This window comes from Lutra lutra, chromosome 1, assembly GCF_902655055.1.
Source record: "Lutra lutra chromosome 1, mLutLut1.2, whole genome shotgun sequence".
Taxonomy (NCBI): domain Eukaryota; kingdom Metazoa; phylum Chordata; class Mammalia; order Carnivora; family Mustelidae; genus Lutra; species Lutra lutra.
This window is the reverse complement of record NC_062278.1, coordinates 156,306,334-156,333,427: the sequence shown is the minus strand read 5'-3', so window position 1 is coordinate 156,333,427 and position 27,094 is coordinate 156,306,334. Positions and strand designations below refer to the sequence as shown.

Sequence of the window (27,094 nt, the reverse complement as noted above, 5' to 3'; positions counted from 1 at the left end):
TAAATAACCAGCTTGATGATAACTGTGTGAAACCTCACACTATGAACAGTATAATGGAAAGCAAAGGAAAAAGCCATAATTTTTTTTTTTTTAATGGGGAGAGATTGTTCTCAAACTCTCAACACTCAACTTTTAAGCTTTGATTGACTAACTCCCTGTAAGATTCTTTTCAAAGTGTTTAAAGAGAAAAAAAATCTCCAGGTAGAAGAAGGATGAATTTATTATCTCAAAAAATGTTTCTCCTGTAAAATCATTCAAGTTGCTGATTAGATTACTGAGACTTGTTAATATTCTTATAAATCTAAACTTTTGCAATTAACTAAAATATTTATGATTCAAAAGCAAGTGTACTAACTTATTGTAAAAAGAGAAAGTAGATTACATTCACCAATAAGAAATATGACTAGAGCAAAGGACTATTTAAGACTATAAACACATCTGTAACTGATATACCAGATCACACTTGGTTTATTATAGAGTACTTTTATATATTACACAAGCTAGAAAGAAAACTAGACTTAGGGAAAGTTAACCAATAGAGATCTCAACATGAAAGATGGTTTTACTGATGAAAAATCTATATATATGCATATCAATATTGTCAGTGCACAAATTAAAAGCATTGCTTTAAGGTTTCAAACACAATTCTTTAAAAGAAGATCAGTGTCTTGGCACAATATACAAGACTTCAGTGAACGAACTCTCATTTACCTTGATTTATAGCAATGAATGCTAAAAAGGTGAGACATACTACAAAATGTTAATCAAAATGTTGAAGTATGGTAATTACTGTAAATATGATAAGCAGGGAATTTTTCAAATCAGTAGCTCAAATTTTCCATGTAATAAAACTATAATTAGTCAACCAAGCACCAAAGCTATTACCCATTTAATAAAGTTATTTTTTAAAATATGGAAGTGGGAAAATCTGAAAGTCAAACTATACAATGTCATTCCATAGGAATCAATCTTATTATTTTGAGACAATTTTTCAAAATCAAAGTTCCTTTTCCACAAAAAATAGTAATACATATGTTAATAGTTTAAAATATTCATGATTTTAGAATTGACTTATATTGATTATAGCAATGATTTAAGAGAAAGATCACTTTCCAATGAAAGGACTTTGCCAATATTTCCTTTATTTTTTTTTAAAGGCAAAGGAATATGAACACTGTCAGATTGTTCAGGCAATAATGCTGCAGAAAGCTCACACATATAAGCTTTGCTATCATGGTGCAAACAACTTAAAATACCAACCCTGTGACTGCCAAGACTTCGAATGGACAATGCATCCTCAACTCCCTGATAAGAACAAAAACAAACATGGCATAAGTTTGCAGGTAACTGCATTAAGTTAATGAGGGGCAAGTATAGGGGCAAGTTCATTGGTTATTACAAACCAGATAAGGTCGATGATGACTAGACCGGTGGGAATACCTGGCCCTTTCTGAATCTTCCTGGGAAAGAAGAAAATACATGGAGAGTTAATCACTGAACACAGGGCTATCAGAACAACTGTGCCAACAGCAATCAGTTAGGAGCACAGCAGCACCTTCCTTATAGCAAGCAGGTATGGACAACTCAGCTTCTAAAGCTGGGTCTGGGACAGCCACATGCTTCAGGTGGAAAGAAAGTAGCAATAATTATAATCTTGTGTATGTGTGCCTGACCACTTCTAAATTGTAATCTATAAATGACCAGGAAAGCTCAATATACCAAGATAAAAATAAGCAAGTATACTTAACAAACAGAAACTGAGTTCAGCATTAAAAGTAAAGCTTTATCTATTTTTTTTTCACTGTAAATGTGCATTTATGCAAGGCAAGAAGAAATGTTTATTACAAAGATAGTTTCAGGACTTAAAAAAGTTGGGGTCATAATTTTGTGCTCATTACAAAAGAATTTTTTTGTTTTCTTGGACCCCTCTACCTAGAAAATAAAAGAATAACTAAATAAAATACCGGCCCTGTGTTGTTAATATGAAAAACTACTTATAAATAGAAGAAACTATGTAAATCATTTAGAGTTGGTAAAGTTATTTCAAGAGCTATGACTCATGAAAACGGTAAAAAAAAGGGGGGGGGGGACAAAAACAAAAACCAAATGATGACCACAGCCTAACAGTTGACCAAATTAAATTCAACTGTAAACTTTTCCACAGTCAGCTATTAGCAATGGAGCATTAAGTTCTGTCTGTGGGATCCAATGACTAGTTCCTAGAGTCTAATCAACTGCAACAGTAAGGAACTTCTGATCTTTCAGAATTTCAAAGTCCAAAGTGTTAAAGTAATTTGCACTGACTAAGAATCTACACCCAACTGTCCAGCTGGGTTCCTAGCTAATCAATGCTGTCTTTTCCAAAAGGAATCAATACCTAAACACCACGTGGCACTACAGCATGATCACTACACAGGTGGAAAAAACAGATGTGGTCATGTCCAATCATCCATTTCAAATTACAGAAAGAGTAATTCCACAGAAACACTACAACCTAATGCCTTATTTTGGTCATGATCTTTCGGCATCCGTCAAAAACACTCCTGGTTGTCATCTGCTGTGTGCACTGATGCACGTGATCAAATCTGTTCAGAAGTCTGTTTATAAGCACCAATATGATTCAGTGATACAATATGCAACAGAGTGTTCTGAACTTTAGGAGCTCATCAGTGATTTACAATTTTGTTATATAACAAACACAGGTAATCTACAAGAAGGCAAGCAAATTTCTTCCTTTTCCCCATCAGGTTATATATCACAAAAGTTTTGGGAGCATGTGCATAAAACCAGCCGAGCACATACGTACAGTTTACTGAGTTATAACCAGTTCTAGGCTAATTAGCTTTGTAGAGCCCTGTGCTATTCAAACAGCCTAATTCTACATGCCTCTTCACAGTCTTATTTGGGGTACTAGGGCAACATACATTGTTTAATGTTCAATCTTTCCTTTACCCTTTTTTTTTCATTCCACCTACCACGCAAGGGCACTTTTTAAAATTCGCCCTCTAAAAACCAAAGTCCATTAAAGATGCAGCAAAGACAGATGAATTCATATTTATCTTCAATTATGTTACTTATAAAAATAATTCTTAATAAAAATACCTTAAATAACTTATTTTTTCGCCCCATTTGGAAAAACTGGCCAAAAAAGACCTTAGAAGACTCCATAGAGGCCACTTAACGTGAACTGCAAGAATACAGTTTATTCCAGTTATAAACTACACCTTAAACCAGCACTGTCCACCAGAACTTTCTGTGACAAAGTGAAAATGTTCTGTTTGTGCTAATACGGTAACCAATGGCCCCACGTGTGACTACTGACCTCCTGAAATGCTAGAAGTGCAAATGAGGACTTAAATTTTGAATTTTAATCTATTTAAATCTAAACGTAATTACCCACATATGGCTGATGGCTACTATACAAACAGTAAGGCGAGCTCAAAGCAAATTTTCATTATACCAAAAAACCGCAAAGCACATATTTAACTAAGAGGCTGCCATGTTGCACCACTCTTATATAAAAAGGCAGGCATTTAGGTACTTGTGAATTACAGCCCCTACCTTGACTACTTCTGCACAGTGACAAACATGAGAGAAAGAGAAAGAAAAAGACCCTAGAACTATTTTTAAGAGCTAGAAAGGTCCCTAGAGATTATACAGTCTGATCCCTTCATTTTAAAGTAAAGAAAATTGCAACACAAAAAGATTAAGTAGGAATCCACAAAGACATAAAGCTGGGACCAGCATTCAAATCCTCTGACTCCCTAGGCCACCAAACCATAAAGAGACTATCCTACCCCGGATAAATCTACACTGTGACATAACAAGAATATGAAGACAATGGCCAGCTAGTCTAGGTTTTACTCAAAGATTCCTCCTTCTCTGGAAGAACAAGCAACTTCATTTCCCAGGTATCCTAGAATAGTATTTTAAATTGCCAATTGGCTTCTCCTCAATTAACGGCACCAGGGGCCAAGAGAAAGAAAAAAATTCGGCAACCGTGTTTCCAGGTACCAACTACAAGGCTGACTATCCTTCTTTTCCACAGTCTGGGAAACAATCCATTTTCATTGTCCTGAAAGTCAGCAGTAGTACATAGGATCCAAAGCAGGAAAAAAAAAAAAAAAAAAGGACAATGCCTTAAAAAATGGATGTATAGGGGCGCCTGGGTGGCTCAGTCGGTTAAGCATCTGCCTTTGGAACAGGTCATGCATGATCCCAGGGTCCTGGGATCATGCCCCACATCAGGCTCCTAGCTCAGTGGGGAGCCTGCTTCTCCTTCTCCCACTTCTCCTGCTTGTGTTCTCTTTGTCTGTCAAATAAATAAATAAAATCATTTTTTTTTAAAATGGATGTATATTTGTTCAAGGTTTTCTGGAAAATTGTTTTGATACTTTTAAATTTATGGCAATGAAACGTAATCTGCTTTTAAAAATTCACTTCATGTGCGGGGCGCCTGGGTGGCTCAGTGGGTTAAGCCGCTGCCTTCGGCTCAGGTCATGATCTCAGGGTCCTGGGATCGAGTCCCGCATCGGGTTCTCTGCTCGGCGGAGATCCTGCTTCCCTCTCTCTCTCTCTCTCTCTCTGCCTGCCTCTCCATCTACTTGTGATCTCTCTCTGTCAAATAAATAAATAAAAAATCTTTAAAAAAAAAAAAATTCACTTCATGTGGAGATGAAGCGATTTTATTGAAAGAAAGAAGACCACAGCCCCCTGAAGGCACCTGGCCCTGTTCTCTGTCAACAAGTAAGATTTAAGTCAAGGCTGGAACCATTCCTTCAGTTTCAAATTCGGAAACCTCAGAAATCGCACATTCTCCTCCAGGTCACCAACACGCTGCTGATGGAGACGTTCAGTTTAAAAACAGAAACACTGGCCTCACTGGGACTATCTGGAGGCCTACAAAGACTTGGGCCCTTTCGTCTTGGTCCTCTCACCTTCCAACCCACTAGCAGGTATGGTGTGCTCTCTGACCTTTGAATTCTGGCTCTGCCAATGACTGAGCAAGTTGTTGACTCCACCCACCTTTATCACCTTATCTGTAAAACAGAGATGGTGGTCCCTATCTTATAAAACGGAGACATATGTAAACAGCCCTGGCACGGTGCTGGCATAGAGACCCTCATTGTTACTTCATTCCTGAGTCTCATGCCATGGCTTTTCCTCTTCACACCCGCCAACATCCCACCTCTACACCCAGAAAGTGTGAAAATTAGGAGAAATTTTTAACATGGGTATATTTTTCCTTCTAATAACTGACAATCCCATTATTTGTATATGAGTTATTTTATTATATATTTACTGTTCTTTATATCTTATATTGTGATTATAACATGCCAACTTCTACTATAGGCTCATAGAATGCAGCCAGAGAGACAGATAAGCTGAGAAGTGAAAGGAAAAATTAGTTTGAAAAGAGTAAAAACCAAGTGTCAGAAGGGGTTAAGTGATAATTATTGCCATCTGAAACTAAACCCCGTCCATATTCTCTGTGAGTCTGAGTTATCACTCAGGACTTGAGTTAGTACCATCTGCATTCTAAGCCTCCAAACCGAAAATGTTCCCCCTTCATGAAAATCTAGTGCATTCACTTCCTGAACTGCATACATTTCACAGAGATAAAAACTATGTTTTTATCTTCATGGCCTTGGAATAGAAGAATCAAACATGAGACTTGCAATATAGGCTTTTCTTCTTAGTGTTTTGGTGTGTCCTAAGATAATAAAATCTCAGGCAATTTAATTTTAGAACTATGATACATAATTTTTTAAAAATTAAACTAATATTTCCATGGAAACTTTACAAGCAAAAGTGATTTCTTTTATTCATAAAAAATGTTCTTAATGAATCAACAGTAAGATAAACCAGTTTCATGCAGAAGACACTTGAAATAAAACCAATTAGGCTAGCTTTAGTAACAAGAAAGGACAGATTCTACTCTAAAGTAACAAACACATTCATGAGGAATCACTTAATTGTAAGTAACCAAACATTGTCTTTCTCTCCTTTCTAAAATATCACAATGAAAAGTATGATAAAGTTTTAAATCTGTAGGTCAATACAGTCATAAATATTTTTTATAGTCATAAATATTTTAATTCTGGTTGTCCTTCAAAATGCTGCTGTAGAAAGAATTTGGTTATAAAAATTTGTTTAACAACCATTAGTGGTTGCTAGCCCTTTAAGGGATCACAGACTCCCTTGAGAATCTGGTGTTCACTTAAAAATATACATATATTCAAAAGTCTGCATGAGATTTTAAGGCTTCCTGCTCCACCTCCCAAGCCTGTTCACATGGATGAAGAACCTCTGTAATAGGAGACAACTAGGGAAATGATCAACGTAGAAAAAAAGTTCAAATTTAGGAAGGATTCCCAATAACTAGTATTTTACTGGTTCACGATTTGCTCTTGTAGCTAAAAATCTGGTAGTGGTGGTAGAAGATTCAAAAAGGAACTGAGAGAAGTGAAAAAACATAAGAGTAATTTTCATACGAAATTAAAGAATGACTTGGGTCATCTTTCAATGAGGACATTTCTACCTTTTTTTTTTTTTTTTTAAAGAGAGAAAGGAAGAGGGGAGAGGGAAGAGGGGAGGAGGGAGTGAAGGAGAGAGGGAAAGGAGAGGAGGACAAATTTGAGGGAGACAAGAACAAACTCAGAGAAAGAAAACACATCCATTTACTCAATCTTTCTTGGTCAAGAGCATTCATGAAGAAAGAGTGGGGCTGTAGACTACAGCAGAAAATGGATGGACTCCAAGTACACATTTGGTCCACTACAGACAGAAGAGACACTCTCTGACCTTTAGGTTCAAACATGCCAAACACTCCTACTTGGCAAACTATTAGTCAATGTTTTACTTCAAGATTGCATTATTGCAGCAACTGATCACAACATGCAGGGCAGGCAATCCTGGCCTACCAGCCACTTCTGAATCTGTCCCCATTTCCGATCAAAGGAATAATGAGAGTGCTACAAATGCAAAAGTTTCATCAGCTGAAGTTTCCAACATACTGCATGTCTGAAAAGTCTTAGATTAATCCTATAAATTTGCCCTGAAGACCAGTGATCTTTAGCTTAATGTAAGTTGCACATTCAAGAGACAGAAAATTACTAAGCTAAATATTTTCCACAATGAAGAAATATATGGCTCTCTGCAGTTTAGAGGAAATGGAACTTTTACTTAGCAACAATCTCCCTATAATTTCAGGAGTGTAAGAACTGCATTCAGTATTTGAAACCATATATGATGTCAAAAACAAAAACAGCAACATAGGTATAAACTGTATTTTGTTTAGTTTTTGAGCTGTGAATAAAATCTATATACACTTCTCTTTAACCCATTAGCAGAAGTCCACCACCAACATGAAAATAGTGTTTAATACTATTAATAATATCCTGCAGGCTCTCCCCCCTTCATGCCAATATGGCATCAGAAATATTTTTTTTATGTGAATTTTCGGAGTCAGGTTGAGGTCAGAAGGAAAGAATTAAAAAAGATTATTTGTTTCGTTTTATTTTTTTTTTAAAGATTTTATTTATTTGACAGAGAGAGATCACAAGTAGACAGAGAGGCAGGCAGAGAGAGGGGGGGGGGGGAAGCAGGCTCCCCGCTGAGCAGAGAGCCCGACGCGGGACTCGATCCCAGGACCCTGAGATCACGACCCGAGCCAAAGGCAGCGGCTTAACCCACTGAGCCGCCCAGGCGCCCTATTTGTTTCATTTTAAAGCAGCCCAATTTCTATACACCTGTTTTATTTTTTACTCTTCTTTCTGACGATAAAAGTGTACTGAAATTTATGAACTACAGAAAAGCATTAAGAAAGAAACAAAACTGGGGCGCCTGGGTGGCTCAGTGGGTTAAAGCCTCTGCCTTCGGCTCAGGTCATGATCCCAGGGTCCTGGGATCGAGCCCCACATCGGGCTCTCTGCTCAGCAGGGAACTTGCTTCCTCCTCTCTCTCTGCCTGTCTCGCTGCCTACCTGTGATCTCTATCTGTCAAATAAATAAATAAAAATCTTTAAAAAAAGAAAGAAAGAAAGAAACAAACAAACAAAACTAATTAATTCCACCACTGACAAACCAAAACATTGACAGTAATCATTTCTTTCTAAGTAGTTTTGACCCCTATATATGATACTAGTTTTTGTAACATACAATGGGAGTCCTACCAGTCTTAAAACTGTTGAGGGTTTTTTTAAAATTTTCTTGCATGAATGTCTTCTTCCATTATTAAATATACTTAAAAACTATAAGGCTAAATGACTTCACAGTGTTTTACTATGTAGATATCATAATACAATTAACCTAAACTCTAAGACAGTTAGGACTATAGTAAATAAATTCATCATCTCTAAGCTGACTTTAGCTAATACAAGTAAAGCACTTATCACACCATAACAACTTGCTACCATGTATAGTAAGAGCTGTTTATGTGTTTGCACTATTGCACTTAATTTGCTGACATAGAATGGCTTATTAAAAAATACACATTAGGTTACACTATTCCCAGTTTTTCAAGAGGAACCAGATTTATTTCAGAAGGAAACTAGCCAACTATTTATTTGAGACTAACACAAAATTAGGATCATACCCCACCCCCACACCCCTGATTACCTCTTTTTGTTGTCGCTCCAGTTCTCTCATGCGTATATCTCTCGCTTCTGCCCGGGCAGCCCGTTTTGCGGCCAGTCTCGCCTCTGCCTGAAATGTAATGTAAAGATTCAGCTTTATTTACGAACAACAACCTGCACACCAGCTGCGAGGGTAAGGAGCAGATGGGACATAACTGTCCATAGCAGGTGGGAGGACAAGATACCCTCTTGCTCAGCTGTGCAACTGCCTCAGTCAGCTCTTGTATACTCCTTTCTTTGTTCTAGCCCAGAGTCTCTCCTGAAATCTGGGCCTTTATTTTTAACTGCTTCCCTTGATTCCACATGCAAAACATTTCACACAACTCATTATGTCTCTGCAAACTCGCTTCTTCCAAAATTTCTTTCTCTATCAATTCAATCATACAAATTAGAAACTTCAGAACCAGCCTCTATTTCATTTTGGAAATTGCCAATATCCAGTCTCAGAGTACTGCCAATTCTCTACTGCTGGGTTTCTCTCACCCCCATGGCCATTATGCTGTTTCTGTTCCAGGAACTCTTCATATCTTTCTCCTTCTAAACTGGTATGCAAATCACATATTACCAAATTCACCACTTACAACTAAACAGTTTGGTGGTTTTCAGCACTATGGTCACAAGGTTACACAACTACCACTACCACCTAATTCCAGGATATGTTCTTCACCCCAAAAAGAAAGCCCATGCCCATTAATAGGCACTTCTCATTCCCCTTCCTCCCACCTCCTGGAAACCACTAATCCTACTTTCTGTCTCTACAAATTTGCCCATTCTGGAAATTTCATATCAGTGAAATTATACAATAGGCGCTCTTCATCTCTTGCTTGATTGAACACTACTTAAACTGCCTTCAAATCCATCTACCTGCCTCCAGAAGCTGCCCTATAAATTCCTTTCTACATGTTACAGGATTGCCATTCTGCCTTTCAAAACATGTTTCTGATTTTTACCATTAAGTAGTGTAAAACCCTCCACTGGCTCCCATTACTTGCAGTTAAAGCAAAATTCCACAGACTAGCACAAAGAGAAGAGAGAAGAAAAGCTCAAACAGAAATAAGGTTCCCCCAGTCAGATCTCCCCCTGATTTCCCAGGACTCGGTCCACATAAACAGCTGCAGACCACCTACCTCCATCCGGGACTTCACTGTGCTCCGTTCAGCCTCTCTTCAACTCAGGTAATGATCCCAGGGTCATGAGATGGAGCCCGGCATCAGGGTCCACACTCAGCAGAGTCTGCTTAAGATTCTCTCTTTCCCTCTCGCTCTGACCCTCCCTGTGCCCACTAGAGTGCTCACTCTCTCTCAAAAAAATATTAAAAATACAAAACAAAATTACACTCTTCTGTCACCTCCACAACGTCCAAGTCTCAATCAATGTCTGCTAAATAAACAAACGAATTTCAAGCCATGGACTAAAGCATCGAGGAAATGAAACAAGGAAACAGCCTGATGTACCACATGAAATTTAAAAATCTCAGTGATTTCTGACAGTGGTTTCCTCTGTTCTCGGCCACATCCTAACTCTGATTCAGATCTCCCCCAAGAACTACAATAGGGGCTTCTCCCATGGTGTTCTATTTATGCCCAAGTCTCAGGTTAAGAGACTCAGTCAGTGTTTGAAAGGGTCTACTGCGCAGAACCAATTATGTTCGGTGCTGAAAATACAGAGTAAGATGACATCTCTGCCCCAGAGAAGTCCTCAATCTAGTTGAGAGATACGGACCCACAACACTAAGGGAAGGAGCATGCGGGAGAGAGCAATTTGACTTCCCTGGCAAGGTCCTAGCAGGTTTCTAAGAAGAGGAGGCAGCTTAAGGGTTAACACTTATTCAACCACCCCAATTTTGGCACTTTCCCCGTCTGCCTAGCTGGCCTTTTCATAACAAAAGCCCTAAACACCTATCTGCCAACCTCAAACTCTAAACAATAACATGACCAGAGCAATGAATCTTCTCACATGAATTTTTCCCTGGCTTTTATCTTTTAAAAAGCTGTTTCTACCATCTTTACCCCTCTGACTACAGGTAGACAATGCTTTCTTACTAGAGTTCCCATTTTATAGAAAAATACTTCAAGGCTAAGTTCAGCAGATAGCAAACACATTTTTAAATTACAAAGTATCATTTTTCTGGGGAAAATTTTTGAACTTTTTTTTTAATTTCAGCAAAGCCATAGCAATGTGTAGGGCTGTCATTTCCATGTTACTAGCTTTGTACTTGTAGCCTTCTTTAGAAATGTACTGAGAATGCCCATTTCATCCTTCCAAGATAGATGACCAATTCTGTACATTCTATGCTAAAACAGCTCACCAGTTTTCTCTCACCTAACCTAAATGATGATAATTGAAATCTACTCTCTGATAAGATTTCTTTCACAACAAAAGGAAAGGGAACCTGGCTGCTGTGTAATAGAAAGAACATGGGCTTCGGAGCCACAAAAATGCCCTTCCCTTTGTTCCTTAGCCAACTTTATCCAAACTCAGATATGCCTTCCTTGGAGATGGTACTGAAGAAGGCCACTAAACAAGCTTTAAAAAGGTAAACAGGATTTAAAAGTACTTAATCTTAGTATTTTTTCCACATGTTGCCAGATATCTGAAGCAGTACTAAGAGTAGGAGAGCGAAAAGCAAAAAGTGATTCCAATCCAGCAGACAAAACATGTACTCTATACTTGTACCAATGCATTTTTTAAAAGCTTTTCATTTCTTTGACAGAGAGAGACACACCGAGAGAGGGAACACAAGCAGGGAGAGTGGGAGAGGGAGAAGCAGGCTTCCCTACCCAGCAGGGAGCCCAATGTGGGGCTCGATCCCAGAGACCTGGGATCATGACCTGAGCCAAAGGCAGACGTTTAATGCCTGAACCACCTAGGCACCCCTATCAATGCATTTTATTTTTTTTTTATTTTTTAAAACATTTTTTTAATATTTTATTTATTTATTCGACAGAGAGAGAGATCACAAGTAGGCAGAGAGGCAGGCAGAGAGAGAGAGAGAGGAGGGGAAGCAGGCTTCCTGCTGAGCAGAGAGCCTGATGCGGGGCTCGATCCCAGGACCCTGGGAACATGACCTGAGCCGAAGGCAGAGGCTTAACCCACTGAGCCACCCAGGCGCCCCATCAATGCATTTTAAAATAAATAATAGATACACAAAGTATACTTCTAGGTAGTAATACTAGCATTTTCCTCAGACACAACTGCGTGATTTCTACATATTCATTTTACACACACTCACAGATAAAAAATAAATGGTACATAAGAATAAAGGATCGCAAAAAATTAAGTTTAAAACAAAGTTGGCAAAAAAAAAAAAAAGTTAAACATAGAATCACCATTTTATCTGATAAGTCCATTTCTGGGTACATACACAAAAGAACTGAAAGTAGAGACTCAAACAGGTATGTGTATGCCAATGTTCAAAGCAGCCTTATCCATAATGGCCAAAAAGTACAAACAACCCAATGTCCATCAATGGATGAATAGATAAACTGTGTTATATCTATACAGTGGAATATAGTTCCAGGAGGGAAGGAAATTCTGACACATGTTAAAACATGGATGAATCTTGAAGACGTTATGTTATGCGAAACAAGTCAAATATGAAAGCACAAATATTATATGATTCTACGTATTTGAGGCACCTAGAATAATCAAATGGCATGGGCACAGGAGGTTGAACAGTGCTTCCAAGGGGCTGGAGGGAAGGAGAAATGGGGAATTTTCATCTAATGGGTACACAGTTTCAGATAGGATGATGATAAAGTTCTGAAGATGGAGAATAGTGCCGGCGGCACAACAATGTAAATATACGCAATGCCACTGAATTGTATGCTTAAAGATGATTTAAATGGTAAATTATGTTTTTAAGATTTTATTTATTTATTTGACAGACAGAGATCACAAGCAGGCAGAGAAGCAGGCAGTGGGGAGAGGAGGAGGGGGGAAGCAGGCTCCCTGCCGAGGAGAGAGCCTGATGTGGGACTCAATCCCAAGACCCTGAGACCATGACCTGAGCCGATGGCAGAGGCTTTACCCACTGAGCCACTCAGGCACCCCTAAAATGGTAAATTATGCTATGTATTTTCCCATACAAAAAAAGTTAAAGCTGGTATAAGGCATGAAATCAGAATTATTCAGGAGCCTAATTCATTTAGGTACTTGTAGAGTCTTTAAGCTGATATAACTCAAACTTTTGAAATAAAGTTAATAGGAAAATTTAGGAACTGGAAATTCAGTTTCAGAAGTTACCTGTGAAATCAAGTAGGTCAATGGACTCATTTCTAAAAATTTTTTCTCATCATTATGCTTTCAAATATTAGGCATATTAAGACTGATTAAAGGAAATACGCAATCATATAAGTATAGAAATGCATTCTTAGAACAGTGAAAATGATAACACAAAAAGTAAAGATATATTTGAATAGAATTAAATCCATTTCCATGAAATCCTTGGGGCAAATGGAAAAATAAAATAATAGCAAAAATCATGGGACTTGATCACCCCTGGAACAAACTGCTTTAGGTTGTATTAATTCAGAAAACTAAATTTGTAGGCTGTTTGCTTTATAACTAATAATTAGCAATCGTACAATGATCAATAAAAAACAACTTCTAAGGGCACCTTGGTGGCCAGTTGGTTGGGCATTGGATTCTTAGTTTCAGCTCAGGTCATGATCTCAGGGTCCTGGGATTAAGCCCCCACATCAGGCTCCCCACTCAGAGTGTAGTCTGCCTGAAGATTCTGTCCCTCTATCCCTCCCTCCACTTGCATGTTCACCTGTGCACACATACTCTCTCTCTCCCTCTCACTCTCAAATAAATAAATATTAAAATAAAAAATAGAAAAGAAAAGAAAAAGAACTTCAAAGGGAGGGCTGGGTGGCTCAGGTGGTTATGCATACAACTCTAGATTTTTGGCTAAGGTCACCATCTCAGGGTCATGAGATTGAGCCCCGAAACCAGCTTCACACTGAGCTTGGAGCCTGCTTTAGATTTCCTCTTTCTCTCCCTCTGCACCTCCCCTCCTCACGCTTGCACTCTCTATCGCTCTCTCAAATAAAAAAAATTTTTAAATTCTCTAGGAAGAACTTCTAGGAAAGCTGAGAACTAACCACATACTATGGTTTGAGTACTTGTACATTAAGGGCTTTTCCTTTATATCAGGATTTTGTGTTATGCTCTTCTGGAATTTAAGAAAACAAAGTGGATTTGTAAGCTAAGATGGCAGTATATGGACCCTATGCTTGCCTATCCCTACAACACAACTGGGTAACTATCAAATCATTCTGAATACCCATAAAATGGACCAGAGAACTGACAGAACAAACTGCACAACTAGAGGGAGAGAAGAAGCCACATCAAGGAAGCTGTAATTTAAATAAAAACTTGGGGGGAGGGGGCGTCTGGGCGGCTCAGTGGGTTAAGCCTCTGCCTTCTGCTCAGGTCATGATCTCAGGGTCCTGGGATCAAGCCCTGCATCAGGCTCTCTGCTCATCAGGAAACGTGCTTCCCCCTCTCTCTCTGCCTGCTGCTCTTCCTATACTTGTGATCTCCTTCTCTCTATTCAATAACGAAATAAAATCTTAAAAAAAAAAAAAAAAAAAGCCCTGCTGATGACTCCAATACAGGTGGGTAATGGATCAGGTCTTGAAAATAAATAAATACATACATACATACATACATACATACATACTTGGGGAGACAGAAAAGAGAAAAGGATGAGATGCAATAAAAAAATATAAATCACTCCATTTTAAAATGGACAAAGGATTTGAATAGACATCTGTAAAGACGATGTACAAGTGGCCAATAAGCACATAAAAAGATACTCAACATCAATAGCCATTAGGGAAAGGCAAATCAAAACCACAGTGAGATACTTCACACCCTATTAGGATGGCTGAAATTTTTTTAAAAAATTTAAACAGAAAATAACTAGTGTTGGCAAAGATGTGGAGAAATCAGAACCCTATCCACTGGGAAGGTAAAATGGTACAGCCACTATTCTCAACAGTTTAGCAGTTCTTTAAAACATCAAACATAGGGGCACCTGGGTGGCTCAGTGGGTTAAAGCCTCTGCCTTCAGCTCAGGTCATGACCCCAGGGTCTTGGGATTGAGCCTTCCTTTGGGGCTCTCTGCTCAGCAGGGAGCCTGCTTCCCCCTCTCTCTCTGCCTGCCTCTCTGCCTACTTGTGATCTCTGTCAAGTAAATAAATAAAATCTTTAAAAAAAAAAAAAATCAAACATAGATTGCAGAGACCTCTTCTTCCCTATCTTCCGATCTCCAGAAATGGAACTCTTGTCATACTTGTTCAAGATCCAAGGTCTCAGGGACTCATATTTCCTAACCAAATCTTCCTTTACAATATCTATTAATTTTCCATTTCCAACCACCTTTGATTTCCATTTCAAGAGACACCCCCTCTCAGGTTCTTACCACTTCCAGCTAGAATACTTCATTTCCTAATTCTAACTTCACTTTCTCCATTCCCACTCTCCTCCTACCCTTGCTATTCCATACTACATACTGTTGAATTACTCTGCCTGAAACGCCAAGGAACAAGTAAAACATCCCCAAATAAAATACAATTAGCCATAATGTATTTTGTGGTGTCCAATGCCCAAAAGCATCCTTACACAAATTTGGATTCTGCTACTCTTTTGGTAAAATAAACCTAGGAGAACAAGCTAAAACAAACTCTCTGTGGCTCCCAGTGGCATTCCAAATAAGAAACTCAACTGAAACCAATCCTGCTGGGGTGCCTGGGTGGCTCAGTCCGTTGACTGTCTGCCTTTGGCTAAGGTCATCATTCCAGGGTCCTGGGATCGAGCCCTGCATTGGGCGCCCCACTCAGTGGGGACTCTACTTCTCCCTCTCCCTCTGCCCCATCCCCCCAGCTTGTGCTCTCTCTCTTTCAAATAAATTAAAACAAACGAACAAACAAACATGGGTGCCAAGGTGGCCAGTCAGTTAAGCATCCAACTCAATCTCAGCTCAGGATTGTAAGTTCAAGTCCCATACTAGGTTGCAAAAAAAGAAAAAAAGAGGGGTGCCTAGGTGGCTCAGTTGGTTAAACCGCTGCCTTCGGCTCAGGTCATGATTCCAGGGTCCTGGGATCAAGTCCCGCATCAGGGTCCTTGCTCGGCAGGGAGCCTGCTTCTCTCTCTGCCTTTGCCTGCCGCTCTGCCCGCCTGTGCGCTCACAAGCTCTCTCTCTCTCTCCCTCTCTCTCTCTCTGACAAATAAATAAAATCTTTTTAAAAAAAGGTATTTTGAATCCATCATCTTAAGATTCAAAGGCAAGAGAATTATAAGCCATGCAACTTAACATAAGTATAAAACGTATATAAACATCTCCCTCCTGAGACACACACATACACACATACACACATTCCATGCAATGATGTGAAATCCATCTTCCCCATGGATCTTGCCTCAACTATGTGATTTCTGTTCTCCATCTTCACTCTCTCCTCTATTGGCTTGTTCTTCTCATTATATAGGTTCAAACTCCCTCTCATCTTTCAAAAACAAATAAAAACAATCCCATTCTGGTTCTATTCTGTCTTGTCTTCTCTTCATAGTCAAATTTTCTTACACCTCTTCCTCACTTCCCACTTTCTCCACATGACTGCATTCTGGCTTCTGCCCAAATCATTTTACTGAAATTGCTCCTGCAAGTCACTAATGACCTCTAACTACCAAACCCAATAGGATTTTTCTATTCTTACACCTCACTTGTCCTTTCTGGACTTCCAAAATCCCTAACCACTCAATTCCTTTTTAAAATTTTCATCTCTTGGCTATCTGCAATACTAATTGTCCACTTTTACCCCTGACTCTCCAACCTCTCTTCCTCTGAATTTATCATGAGGTCCAAAGCTCCAAAGTGTCTGGCTTGATCTCGCTTTTCACTCCATGCTCCACCTCCCCCCACCCACCCTCTGCCTTGATACTGATTATCTGCAAATCTTTATGTCCAACTCAGACTTCTCTCCCACAGTCCTGATCCAACTGGCTACTTGAGGTCCCACTGGAACCTCAGACTCAATGTATCACTAATTGGATTTATAATCTTTCCCTTCAACTTCCTCTTCCTCTTTATATTCCTTGGTAACCGTCCAGTTACCCAAAAACTGAGATGAAGAATCATCGTAAGTCTCCTCCTTCTTTTTTACCCTCCCCCAACATTTACTCACCAAACCTCAACTACACAGCTCTCTTCAAGATTCTCTCTTTACTATTCTTGCCGCCCAAGCTTTCCTCTCCATTCTCACTATTACTGCCTTAATTCAGGCTCTCAGCACCTCTTGCCAAAATGACCACAGCAGCTTCCTAGCTAGTTCTCTGCCTCCTACCAGTCATTCTTCATATGGTGGCTAAAGCAACTGTGCTACAAATCAAATCTGAAAAATCTTTTACTCTTCAATAGCTCCTCCACAGCTTCCAAAATCAGATTTAAACTCCTCAGCACACAAACCCCTTCATGACTGGCCCTACAACCGTCTCTCCAGCATCATCTCCTCCCATTCCCCAACCTCTCTCCAGCCATACTAAACTTATTCTGGCCGCTTCTCACATGGTTCTACTTGTTTCACACCCACATGCCTATTGAGCACTTAGAAAACAATACACAAAAATGCATAAAACAACACTGTTTATGGAGATATGCAGTCGAACTTTTAGAACACAGACAGGAAGGAAATCTTATGATTTTATTATAGTGGTTCACTGTTGGGTAAAGGGGGGTGGAAAGCGAGGCCTAGGAATAAAAAAAGGGGTCCTAAACTTTGTTTATAATGTTGTCTTTCTCCCTTCCTTATCTTTTTTAACCTGAAGCAATTATCACAAAACACTGATATCAATTAATGTTGAGTAGGAGAATCTTGGGTAGTTAAACTATTATCAAAACATTCCTGCCTTTAATATTTTCAATGAGAAGTACATGAAAACACACACTTAAATGCCTTTAAAAGAATGGAAACCTCTAGCTTTAAAATTCTGTCCTACTGTGATCTTTTAACACTTTTCAAGAGAGGCAAATTAAAATTTCATAATTTGAGGGGCTCCTGGGTGGCTCAGTAGGTTAAGCTGCCAACTCTTGATTTAGGCTCAGGTCATGATCTCAGGGTCCTGGGATCTAGCCCAGTGTCAGCTCTATGCCCAGTGGGAAGTCTGCTTGAGGATTTCTCTTCCTCTCCCTTCCCCCACCCCCAATATGCATGCTCACTCTCCCTCTCTCTAAAATAAATAAATAAATGTTTTAAAAAATTTTTAAGTTTCATAATTCGACAGAAACACACTTAATCAAGCCAAGTACAGAACCTGCCAGCTTGCATGTATACCCATAATATAAAACCCATGCAACTGGTGTAAGTAAGAAATACAAAAAATAATCTGTATCTTTACAGACTATGCTTTAATTTCAAGAAATGTGTAATACAAAGTTCTAGAAAGTGAAACATTCAAGGAAAATGACTAATTCAGGTAGCTAAGACTCAGAGTTTACTGTGTTTAATTTTGTTTATTTTTCCATGACACTCATGCCAAAAGAACCCTGAAACACAAATTAAGAGACATAATATTTATTGTGTTGCTATGGTTTCCAGACTAACAAAGTCATTATTCAACTTCTTAGCAACTTCCCTTTAGTAGAAAATTTCAGGTACCATTTTTCTTAATTAGATCTTACATTATAATTATGGTTAACTACTTTTTAAAAAGCTTCTGGTAGTCAAAAGCCAACTATATAAATTTTTTTTAGTACAAACACCTATATGAATTAGATAAAAATCTAGGTATTTTAAGCCATTTTCTTTTTTTTTTTTTTAAGATTTTATTTATTCATTTGACAGAAAGCGGTCACAAGGAAGCAGAGAGGCAGGCAGAGAGGCGGGGGGAAGCAGGCTGCCCATTTGTGGGGCTCGATCCCAGGACCTGGAGACCATGACCAGAGCCTAAGGCAGAGGCCCAACCCACTGAGCCACCCACACCCCCTAAGCCATTTTCTTTTGATGTCAAACAACTTAATCTTCCTTTTAGTCAGAGACCTTTTGATAGCAAAATAGTCTTTTGGAATGAGAGAGGAAATTTAAGATTATAGACTTGAACACAACCTAATAAATACACAGCTCAGGAGAACTGAAATTCTGGATCTGCAGTGACATATCTAACCAAAAGGGAAAATATGAATCATAGTTCCCACAGAAATACTTTGGGGGAACAAAAAGGGTGTTGCCAAAAATGTCTTCACATTTAGGTTACTGATGTGCTATTTGAATGTTTTTCTCTAAATTCCTCTAAGTCACAAGGAATGGTGAAGATTATAAGAACTGAATGCTATACCCAGTGTTCTTCAATCACACTGACACAAAACTCAGTCTTGTTAATTCTGGTTAGAGGAACAAATCAAGGAAAAGCAGGATATTCAGAGTGATGCTGGCCATCACAGAGTCAGAGCTCTAACTTAGTTCTAGGAGTGAATGGGGGAAAAAAATGGAGAAAGGTCTGCACACAATGGGAATTGGCTGAATTCATGCACTAATGCCACTGGAAGGAATTCTAAATGACTAAAAACAATTTAAATTTACTCTTTCAAAGACTCTGTCTAATTTGTACTTTGAATTTTAACTGGGGAGAAATAAAAAAAAGTCACTCTTCATAACTCTAAGAAATTGATTTACATTTCATAATTTTTTATAAATTTTTGTGTATCACCACTGAGAACACTCAAAAGCATCTTAAATAAGAGTAATTATGCCTCCTGTGGAGTAAGCTTTCCAGACAAGTCCGATTTGCATAGAACAATCTGAACCAAGCACAAAAGGATGACCAAAAAAGTGTCAGAATTAAGAAGGACTCAAGACTTGACCTTGAAATCCTGGAGTGCTGTAGGACTCAGCCTGAGGAGTGACTATTTTCAACTCTACACTTCCCCCGCTAGATAAATTTCATCCACACTAATGATTTTAATCACCTTCTTCTACATGCTCACAGGTCTCAATGTTTATTTACAGTCCAGACTTCTTAGAGTTCTTGATCCATATCCACAAACTGCCTCTTCAGCCTCCACTTAGATGCTTCATAGGCCACCTTAAATACAACACATACAACATAAATCCATGGTCCTCCCTCTCCAAGACTCCTGCCCATTCAAATGTTCCCTACCACCACCCAGAGGCACAATCCAAACTTTCCCCTCTCTACTACCCAAACACAGCCACTCACTGAGTACTGACTACTTCTCCATCCCAACTATCTCTCACCTTCCCCACTGCCACCCCACTGGGCCATGCCCCCACTGCCTCTGCAAGTCTCACAACTCATCTCCCCACATCCACTAATGTCCTTTCTGTTATAATCTCTAATCTGCACTAAAGTCACCCTTTTAAGGCACAGATCTGATCATGTCATACCCCTACATAAAACTCTTCAATGTTTTTACATTGTTCTTAGGACACAGACCCAAATCCTAAATACAGTCTATAAAAACCTGTAACAGGCTTCTCAACTATTGACTATTTGGGCCAGATAATTCTTTGTTGTGGGGGGTGTCCTGTGCAATGTAAGATATGTATGAGCATCCCTGGTCTCTACTCACAAACGCCAGTAGCACATCCCTCCTCCTGTTATGACAGACAAAAATATCTCCACACATTGCCAAATGTCCTGTGGGGGACAAAATCACCCTGGGTTGAGAACCACTGGCTTATATGATCTGCCTCCCGCCTACCTCTCTGGTTTCTCTCCTCCTTGCTGTGCATGTTAGTGTTAACAGTGATCTCATAGGAGGCATAGCAGTTTACAAGCAGAGGAGCCTAAACACAAATTTCAGCCTTACCCTTCTAGCTATGTGACCTTGGGCAAATTACTTCACTTCTCCATGCCTGGCATTCATAATCAATAAAATAAAGAACTTAGGACAGTAATTGGTACCTAATATGAGCTCAGTAATCAGTACATGTTAGCTGTTGTTATTATTCCTCAAATTCTCCATACTCGTTCAGGCTCAAAAGCTTGTCACACATTCTTCCCTCTGACTGGAAAGCTCTTTCCCACATCTGACAACTCTTTCCCCTCATAATTCCATTCACCCTTCAGAACTCAGTTGCCTTCCCAAAGACCCCAAACGTGTCAAGTCCCCCATCACACACTTTTTAATAAGATCATTTACTGTCCATTCAAAGCACTTAACACAGTTGTAAATAAATAGATTACTATATTTCCTCAATTCTAAGAATGCCACTGTGACGTACACTAACAATCGTAGCTTTCAAGACAGAAATTACTGTGTTAAATGTAGACATTAATTTTGAAGAAAAAAGGGAACTGAAAACTGAACAACTAGTCCATTCTGTAATTATTTAAAGAATTTTTTATTTAATTCTTTATTTAAAGAATTAAAGTCCATGAGGGCAAGGACTATGATAGAACTGTCCACCACCTATCCCTCACATCTGACACAGCACCTGCAAAGAACAGATGCTCAAAAATCATCTACTGAATGAATGACATTCAAAATTTGTGCAGTTTTTTAAAACTCTATTCCTTTTTTCTTTCTTTTTTTTCTTTTTCTTTTCTTTTTTTTTTTTTTTTTTTAGGGCTCCACACCCAGCATGAGCCCAGTGCAGGATTTAAACTCATGACCCTGATATTAAGACCTTAGCTGAGACCAACAGTTGAATGCTTAACCAACTGAGCAACCCAGGCACCCTTTTAACCTCTATTCTTTTTTTTTGTTAATAAACATATAATGTATTATTAGCCCCAGGGGTACAGGTCTGTGAGTCTCCAGGTTTACACACTTCACAGCACTCACCATAGCACATACCCTCCCCAATGTCCATAACCCCATCACCCTCTCCCTCCCTTCCCCCTCTACCACCCTCAGTTTGTTTTGTGAGATTAAGAGTCTCTTATAGTTTGTCTTCCTCCCGATCCCATCTTGTTTCATTTATTCTTTTCCTACCCCTCAATCCCCCCACATTACATCTCCACTGCCTCATATCAGGGAGATCATATGATAGTTGTCTTTCTCCAATTAACTTATTTCGCTAAGCATAATACCCTCTAGTTCCATCCACATCGTTGCAAATTTAACCTCTATTCTTAAATGAAAGATGGTATTAACACCCATATATATTGTGATTATGGTAATCCTTTGCATTTCAAAAGCTGCTATCTGTACCAAGTTTTTTATCCTTAATTTACCATGCCCTAAAAATGAATAAATAACCAAGTAAAATAGTGAGATAACTATGAAATCATTAGTTCTACCAAACTATCATGGTTATCGTCCCACAAAACAGTAACACTGGACAGTATCTTTTAAACTAAGCCCAATTCTTGTCTTCGTATCCTTCTGTTCAGGCGGCTAATACATAATCAAAGCCTGCAAAAACTTCTGGTTTTCACTGCTAGATGCCTGGGATGGCTGTTACTTCCACAGACAGCAAAATGAAATCCAACGAAGTATCCATCAACAGATAAATGGATAAACAAAATGTAATATATTCATACAGTGGAAAATTATTCAGCCTTAAAAAAGGAATGAAGTTAAGGTGGGGGGGAAGGAACCAAGTTCTAATGCATGCTACAACACAGATGAATCTTGAAGTCATTACACTAAGAGAAAAAAGCAAGATACAAAAGGAAAAATACTGTGTAATTCTGCTTGTATAGAATATTCAGAATTAGACAAATTCATAGAGACATAAAGCAGATTAAAAGTCACCAGGATCTGGGGCGCCTGGGTGGCTCAGTGGGTTAAGCCACTGCCTTCGGCTCAGGTCATGATCTCAGAGTCCTGGGATCGAGCCCCACATCGGGCTCTCTGCTCAGCAGGGAACCTGCTTCCTCCTCTCTCTCTGCCTGCCTCTCTGCCTGCTTGTGATCTCTCTGTCAAATAAATAAATAAAATCTTAAAAAAAAAAAAAAAAAGTCACCAGGATCTGGAAGAGGGGGAATGGGAGTTATTACTTAATGGTTATAGAGTTTCTGTCTGGGATGATGAAAAGAACAGATTTTCATCACTATTTAGAAATAGACAGTGGTGATGGTTGCACAACATTGTAAATGCAATGAATGCCACTGAACCATAGTCTGAAAACATAGTTTAAATGGCAAATTTTGTTATACATATTATAATCACAACTTTTAAAAAATTAATATTGTAAAATACCAAAAACCATTGAATTGTACATTTCAAATGGATAAAATTTATCTCAATAAAGCTATTTTGAAAAATGAAATCTGGGGGTGCCTGGGTGGCTCAGTCAGTTAAGTGAATCTTGATTTTGCCTCAGGTCATGATCTCCAGTTCCATGATACCAGTCTACTTGAGGATTCTCCTTCTCTCCCTCCACTCTGCCCTCTCCCCCTCTCATGCACTCTCTCTCTCTCTTTCTCAATGAATAAATAAATATTTTTAAATGAAATCTGAAAGCCCTAGCAGCCACCAATGTCAAAAAGCCACAAAAGCTTCCTTTCTTCTTTATTACTAGTAGGTGTATGCACCTACTACGTCTATGTCTATATGAACATTCTGCTCAACAAGTCTCTGAACATTCCATTTGCTAAACTCCAATTCCTATAAAAGATGATCAATTTCTATGCTTGTCATTGATCCTTCAGATTTGAGAGAATAGCACATTATGAACATGAATTTCTTTGGGTCCTGGATCTCAAGGGAACTCACCAAATTTTAGAGCTACAAGGACTTTCAGATCATAAGGTCCAAAAATAAGCAACATTCTGATAACTTCGATTTGGAGAGATGTACATTCATATATGCAGCTCTAAAACAAGGAAATCATTAATATTCCAGGCTTGTATGATGCCTTAAAAAGACTGTTCGCTATCCCTTCAAAAGGCTTAATTTCTTTTCCTGGTAACATTCACCATGATATTTGTGAAACTACCTGTAGTAAGGCGGCATAAACAGCTTCCATGCTACCCTCATCTTTCTCCTTTGGAAAGCTAGCTGCCTAAAGGTTCCCAATTTGATACACTTTGTGCTTTCAGGTAAGTTTCACTTAAAGTCAACTCTTTAATTGCATTTCCCCCAAACCTGTGGAACAATCAAAGCCAAACAAGCAAGAAGAAAAAAAAAGGATGCAGATTGGTCCTCTGACATCGGAGAGGACTTGCTGGTGACCCCTTCTGACACAGCTCCTCTGAACTCTTCCAAAAGCTGTGATAGCCCATGCTCCCCCAACAGAGCAGCAACATGCCCATTACAGACAGGACAGGGCTTCTAAATCCATCCACATTCCTGACTTCACAGAGCAGTCTTCAAACACCCAAACATCTTTTATAAATGTACACAGGTCATCAAAAATGAAGACTTCTGTAGATGGGTGGTGATAATGGTTGCACAACAACATGAATGCACTTAAGGCCACAGAATCCTACACTTGTAAACATGGGTAAGGTAAGTTTTACGTTATGTATGTTTAACCATAATGTATTCAGTTCCGTATTTTAGCATGTAAATTATCCAGTTTGCAGAATATTTCTATGACTTCTTTTTCTTTTCCTTCACATTCCCTCTAGTTTCCTGACTTGGGCCCAACTGAGGAGCAAAGAAACCTGAGCAAATAGTAAGCAGAGGGAAAAGAGGTTATTTTTATTTATGGCATTCCCTGTCTACCTCAAAAAAACAATTTGAAGTGAGACAGACAAACTAAACTGTTGAGATTTAACAATTAAAAGGGGGGATTAAGCTATTTGTCCTCTTTAATCACTATGGGGGTTCTGTTCTGTTTGGTTTCTTCCTCTTCAGGCATGTTTTTTGTGAAAGGGATAAAGTCTAGGGGTGATGTGCAAATGTCAACCATGTAATGTATGAATGAACGATTGAGAATTATTATGAAAACTTTAAAGAAAAAAAAGAATCACAAGAAATATATTTTAAAACTGCTAAACCTATTTCCTCTAAAGTTTTCAAACTTTAGTTTTGAAACTACTACATCACACAAATAAATAATTTGAATCTTAATAAAAATTGGCCCTTTCATATTGAGGGTTAGGCTGAGCCTTTTGACCAGGTTATGAAGAGTTGGCATATTCATATTCAGAGCTCTGAAAATAGAAATAAAAATTAAAAATACTCTCCTTTTAAATCCTTTTATAATAACTTTTATTATTATACTATAACTTGTTATTTAATAACTGTATTAAACTAAGTTATTTCATAGCAAAATAATAATGTACAGGAAGGAAAACAACCTGTAGGTATAAAAAACTGACCATCCAGGATAAGATCTCTTCTGTATTTTGTTTCTGTTTTGTTTTTGTTGTTGTTGTTGTGTTGTTGTTTTTTCTTCCCTGCATTTGTTTCATGGTTCCCAAATCTAACTGGCCATCAAGATCCCCCAGGAAAAAAACTGCTTGTGTGTCTGTGTGTCAGTGTGCATGCACAAGCGCACATGCACTTAAATACAGGTTTCTGAGCTCAACTCCCACAGATTCCGATTTAGCAAGTACAAGAAATGCCTGGGACTCTGCACATTGAAAAAGTTCCCTGAGGGAGTCTGGTGATCAACCACGTTTTAGAACACCTATCTTAAATATCTTTTTAAATTTCTAATATCACTTTCAATTCCAACTTATTACTAAGCAACAAAATAGCCCACTGCAAACCTAACACTAGGATAAAGGTTTACATGCTTTGTGTCCTTTAATCATCACAACAGCCCTATAGTACATGAAGACAATATTATTCCCATTTTACAAATGAGGAAACTGGAGTCCGTAAGAATTACTTAACAAAATTACTCAACAAGAAACTAGTTGAGGCAGGATTCAAAGCCACACTTACAACTCTCCAAAGCCCGCCTCTTCTGGAAACAGTATGGTACAGTAGAATAAACAACGGTTTTAAGTAGCTGAATTAGAACCCCAGCTCTGATATCTTTTAGACCTTTATTTCTCAGCTTTGTCTGTTTCCTCATCTGTAAATAAGGCTAATAGTAATACATATCTTTCCTAACTCACAAGGTTATTGTGAGAATTAAAATGGGCAAGTACTTTCAAAGTCATGAATAGTTACCAAAAAACAAACTATTAATGGGGGAGTTGGAGAATACTGAGAAACAGCACAGCACAGCACAGCAAGCAGTTAAATGCTAAGACCTTGGAGCTAGGCTTCACGTGATCAAACCCAAGCTCTGCTATTTTCTGGCTGTGTGACCTTAGGAAAGATGCTTAACTTTTCTGTGCAATGGTTTCTTTGTTAAAATGGAGATAATAAAACCAATCTCGGAATTTTGTGAAGATTAAATGAATTAATGCAGCTTAAATGCGTAGAAGCATTTGTCGCACAGAAAGCACTCAAGCGTTAAATGTTTAAAATACACCCACTTTTGCAAACAAAGCATCATAAATCCAAAAAGAGTACTTAGTACTTAGTACTAAATACTTAGTACAAATACTTAGTACAAAAAAGCCGAGAAGGTGCCAACATTTTCTATCTTTATAGAAATCTGGGTAAATCCCTCTAATTTGGGAAGTGTACACTTTGAGTAGTTTCACTTTTCAAATAAAACTATGTTTCCAAACATAGGCTTCCAAAATGCTTCATTTGTGCAAATATTTAAGATCCTTGTATCTCACTTTCACTTCATTTTAAAGTATCTTTTACCCTCTTATCTGAAAATATCTCACTTGATTTTTTAAAAGTGATTTTGTTAAAGTATCATAAGCTTGTCAATAGTTGTTAGACAACTTTTCTTTGCTTCAATCATCCCTCTACAGAATTTGACTTCTAATTCAAAAGCTAACTGAGTAGCTTACCAGAGGAAAAATGTAACAATGAGCTGGATCAAAAAGAGACTGTATAATATGTCAAAAGGAAATAGCACCAGCCCTAAATGAGCTATTTACTAAGAATAACAAAGAGGAAGTGGTGAGGGACTAATCTTCACAAAAAGAATATAACTTAATAATGCTCTAACCAATTCTTGTACCAGATTAATTTATGGTCAGGTCTGCAGCTGCAGATAGAGTCAGAGTCTGAAACAAAGTTGGCACCTCACTAAGAAATCACAGCTGGGAGTTATCTTAAATTTCCAATATGCAACAGGAAATGTTGCCAATGATTCAATAAGTGACAACCCTCTCCATTTTCTTTTTTCTTCTGAGTTGTCAACAAACCAAAACAAAAATGCTCCAGAAGCTCTGGTACTAGCTGAAAGTTAAACATAAAAATTCCACTGCAGTATTTCAAAAAACAGCTAAAATAACTGAATCTGGGCAGACACCAAGTAAGGACTGTTTCTATCAACATTTATGCAGTGCCTCCTGGAATATGCTAACTGTATAGCCCATGAGTGTTTCAATAATATAGTTATCATATTTTCCACATTCTAATTACCGTAAGTTTTAATACTAAAGATTCATTATAAATTTCAAAACATTACAGGTACCTCAAAGTGATCCACAAAAAATAAAATATAAAGTTAA

At 38.3% G+C, this 27,094-nt stretch overlaps 1 protein-coding gene across 24 annotated transcripts in view; it reads right to left on the bottom strand.

The window, feature by feature from the left end:
- Positions 1-27,094, bottom strand: part of LRRFIP2 (LRR binding FLII interacting protein 2) — a 110,008-nt gene that overhangs the window by 61,515 nt on the left and 21,399 nt on the right. For 15 of the 24 annotated variants that reach the window (XM_047740782.1, XM_047740895.1, XM_047740826.1 and 12 more), the window contains 4 exons: positions 8,619-8,705; positions 6,924-6,974; positions 1,404-1,460; positions 1,261-1,305 (listed from right to left, as the gene is read on the bottom strand). In XM_047740782.1, coding sequence (XP_047596738.1) covers positions 1,261-1,305; positions 1,404-1,460; positions 6,924-6,974; positions 8,619-8,705 — 240 coding nt within the window. The remainder of the gene's footprint in view (positions 1-1,260; positions 1,306-1,403; positions 1,461-6,923; positions 6,975-8,618; positions 8,706-27,094) is intronic. The other 9 variants (XM_047740923.1, XM_047740945.1, XM_047740960.1 and 6 more) reach the window with 3 other exon arrangements.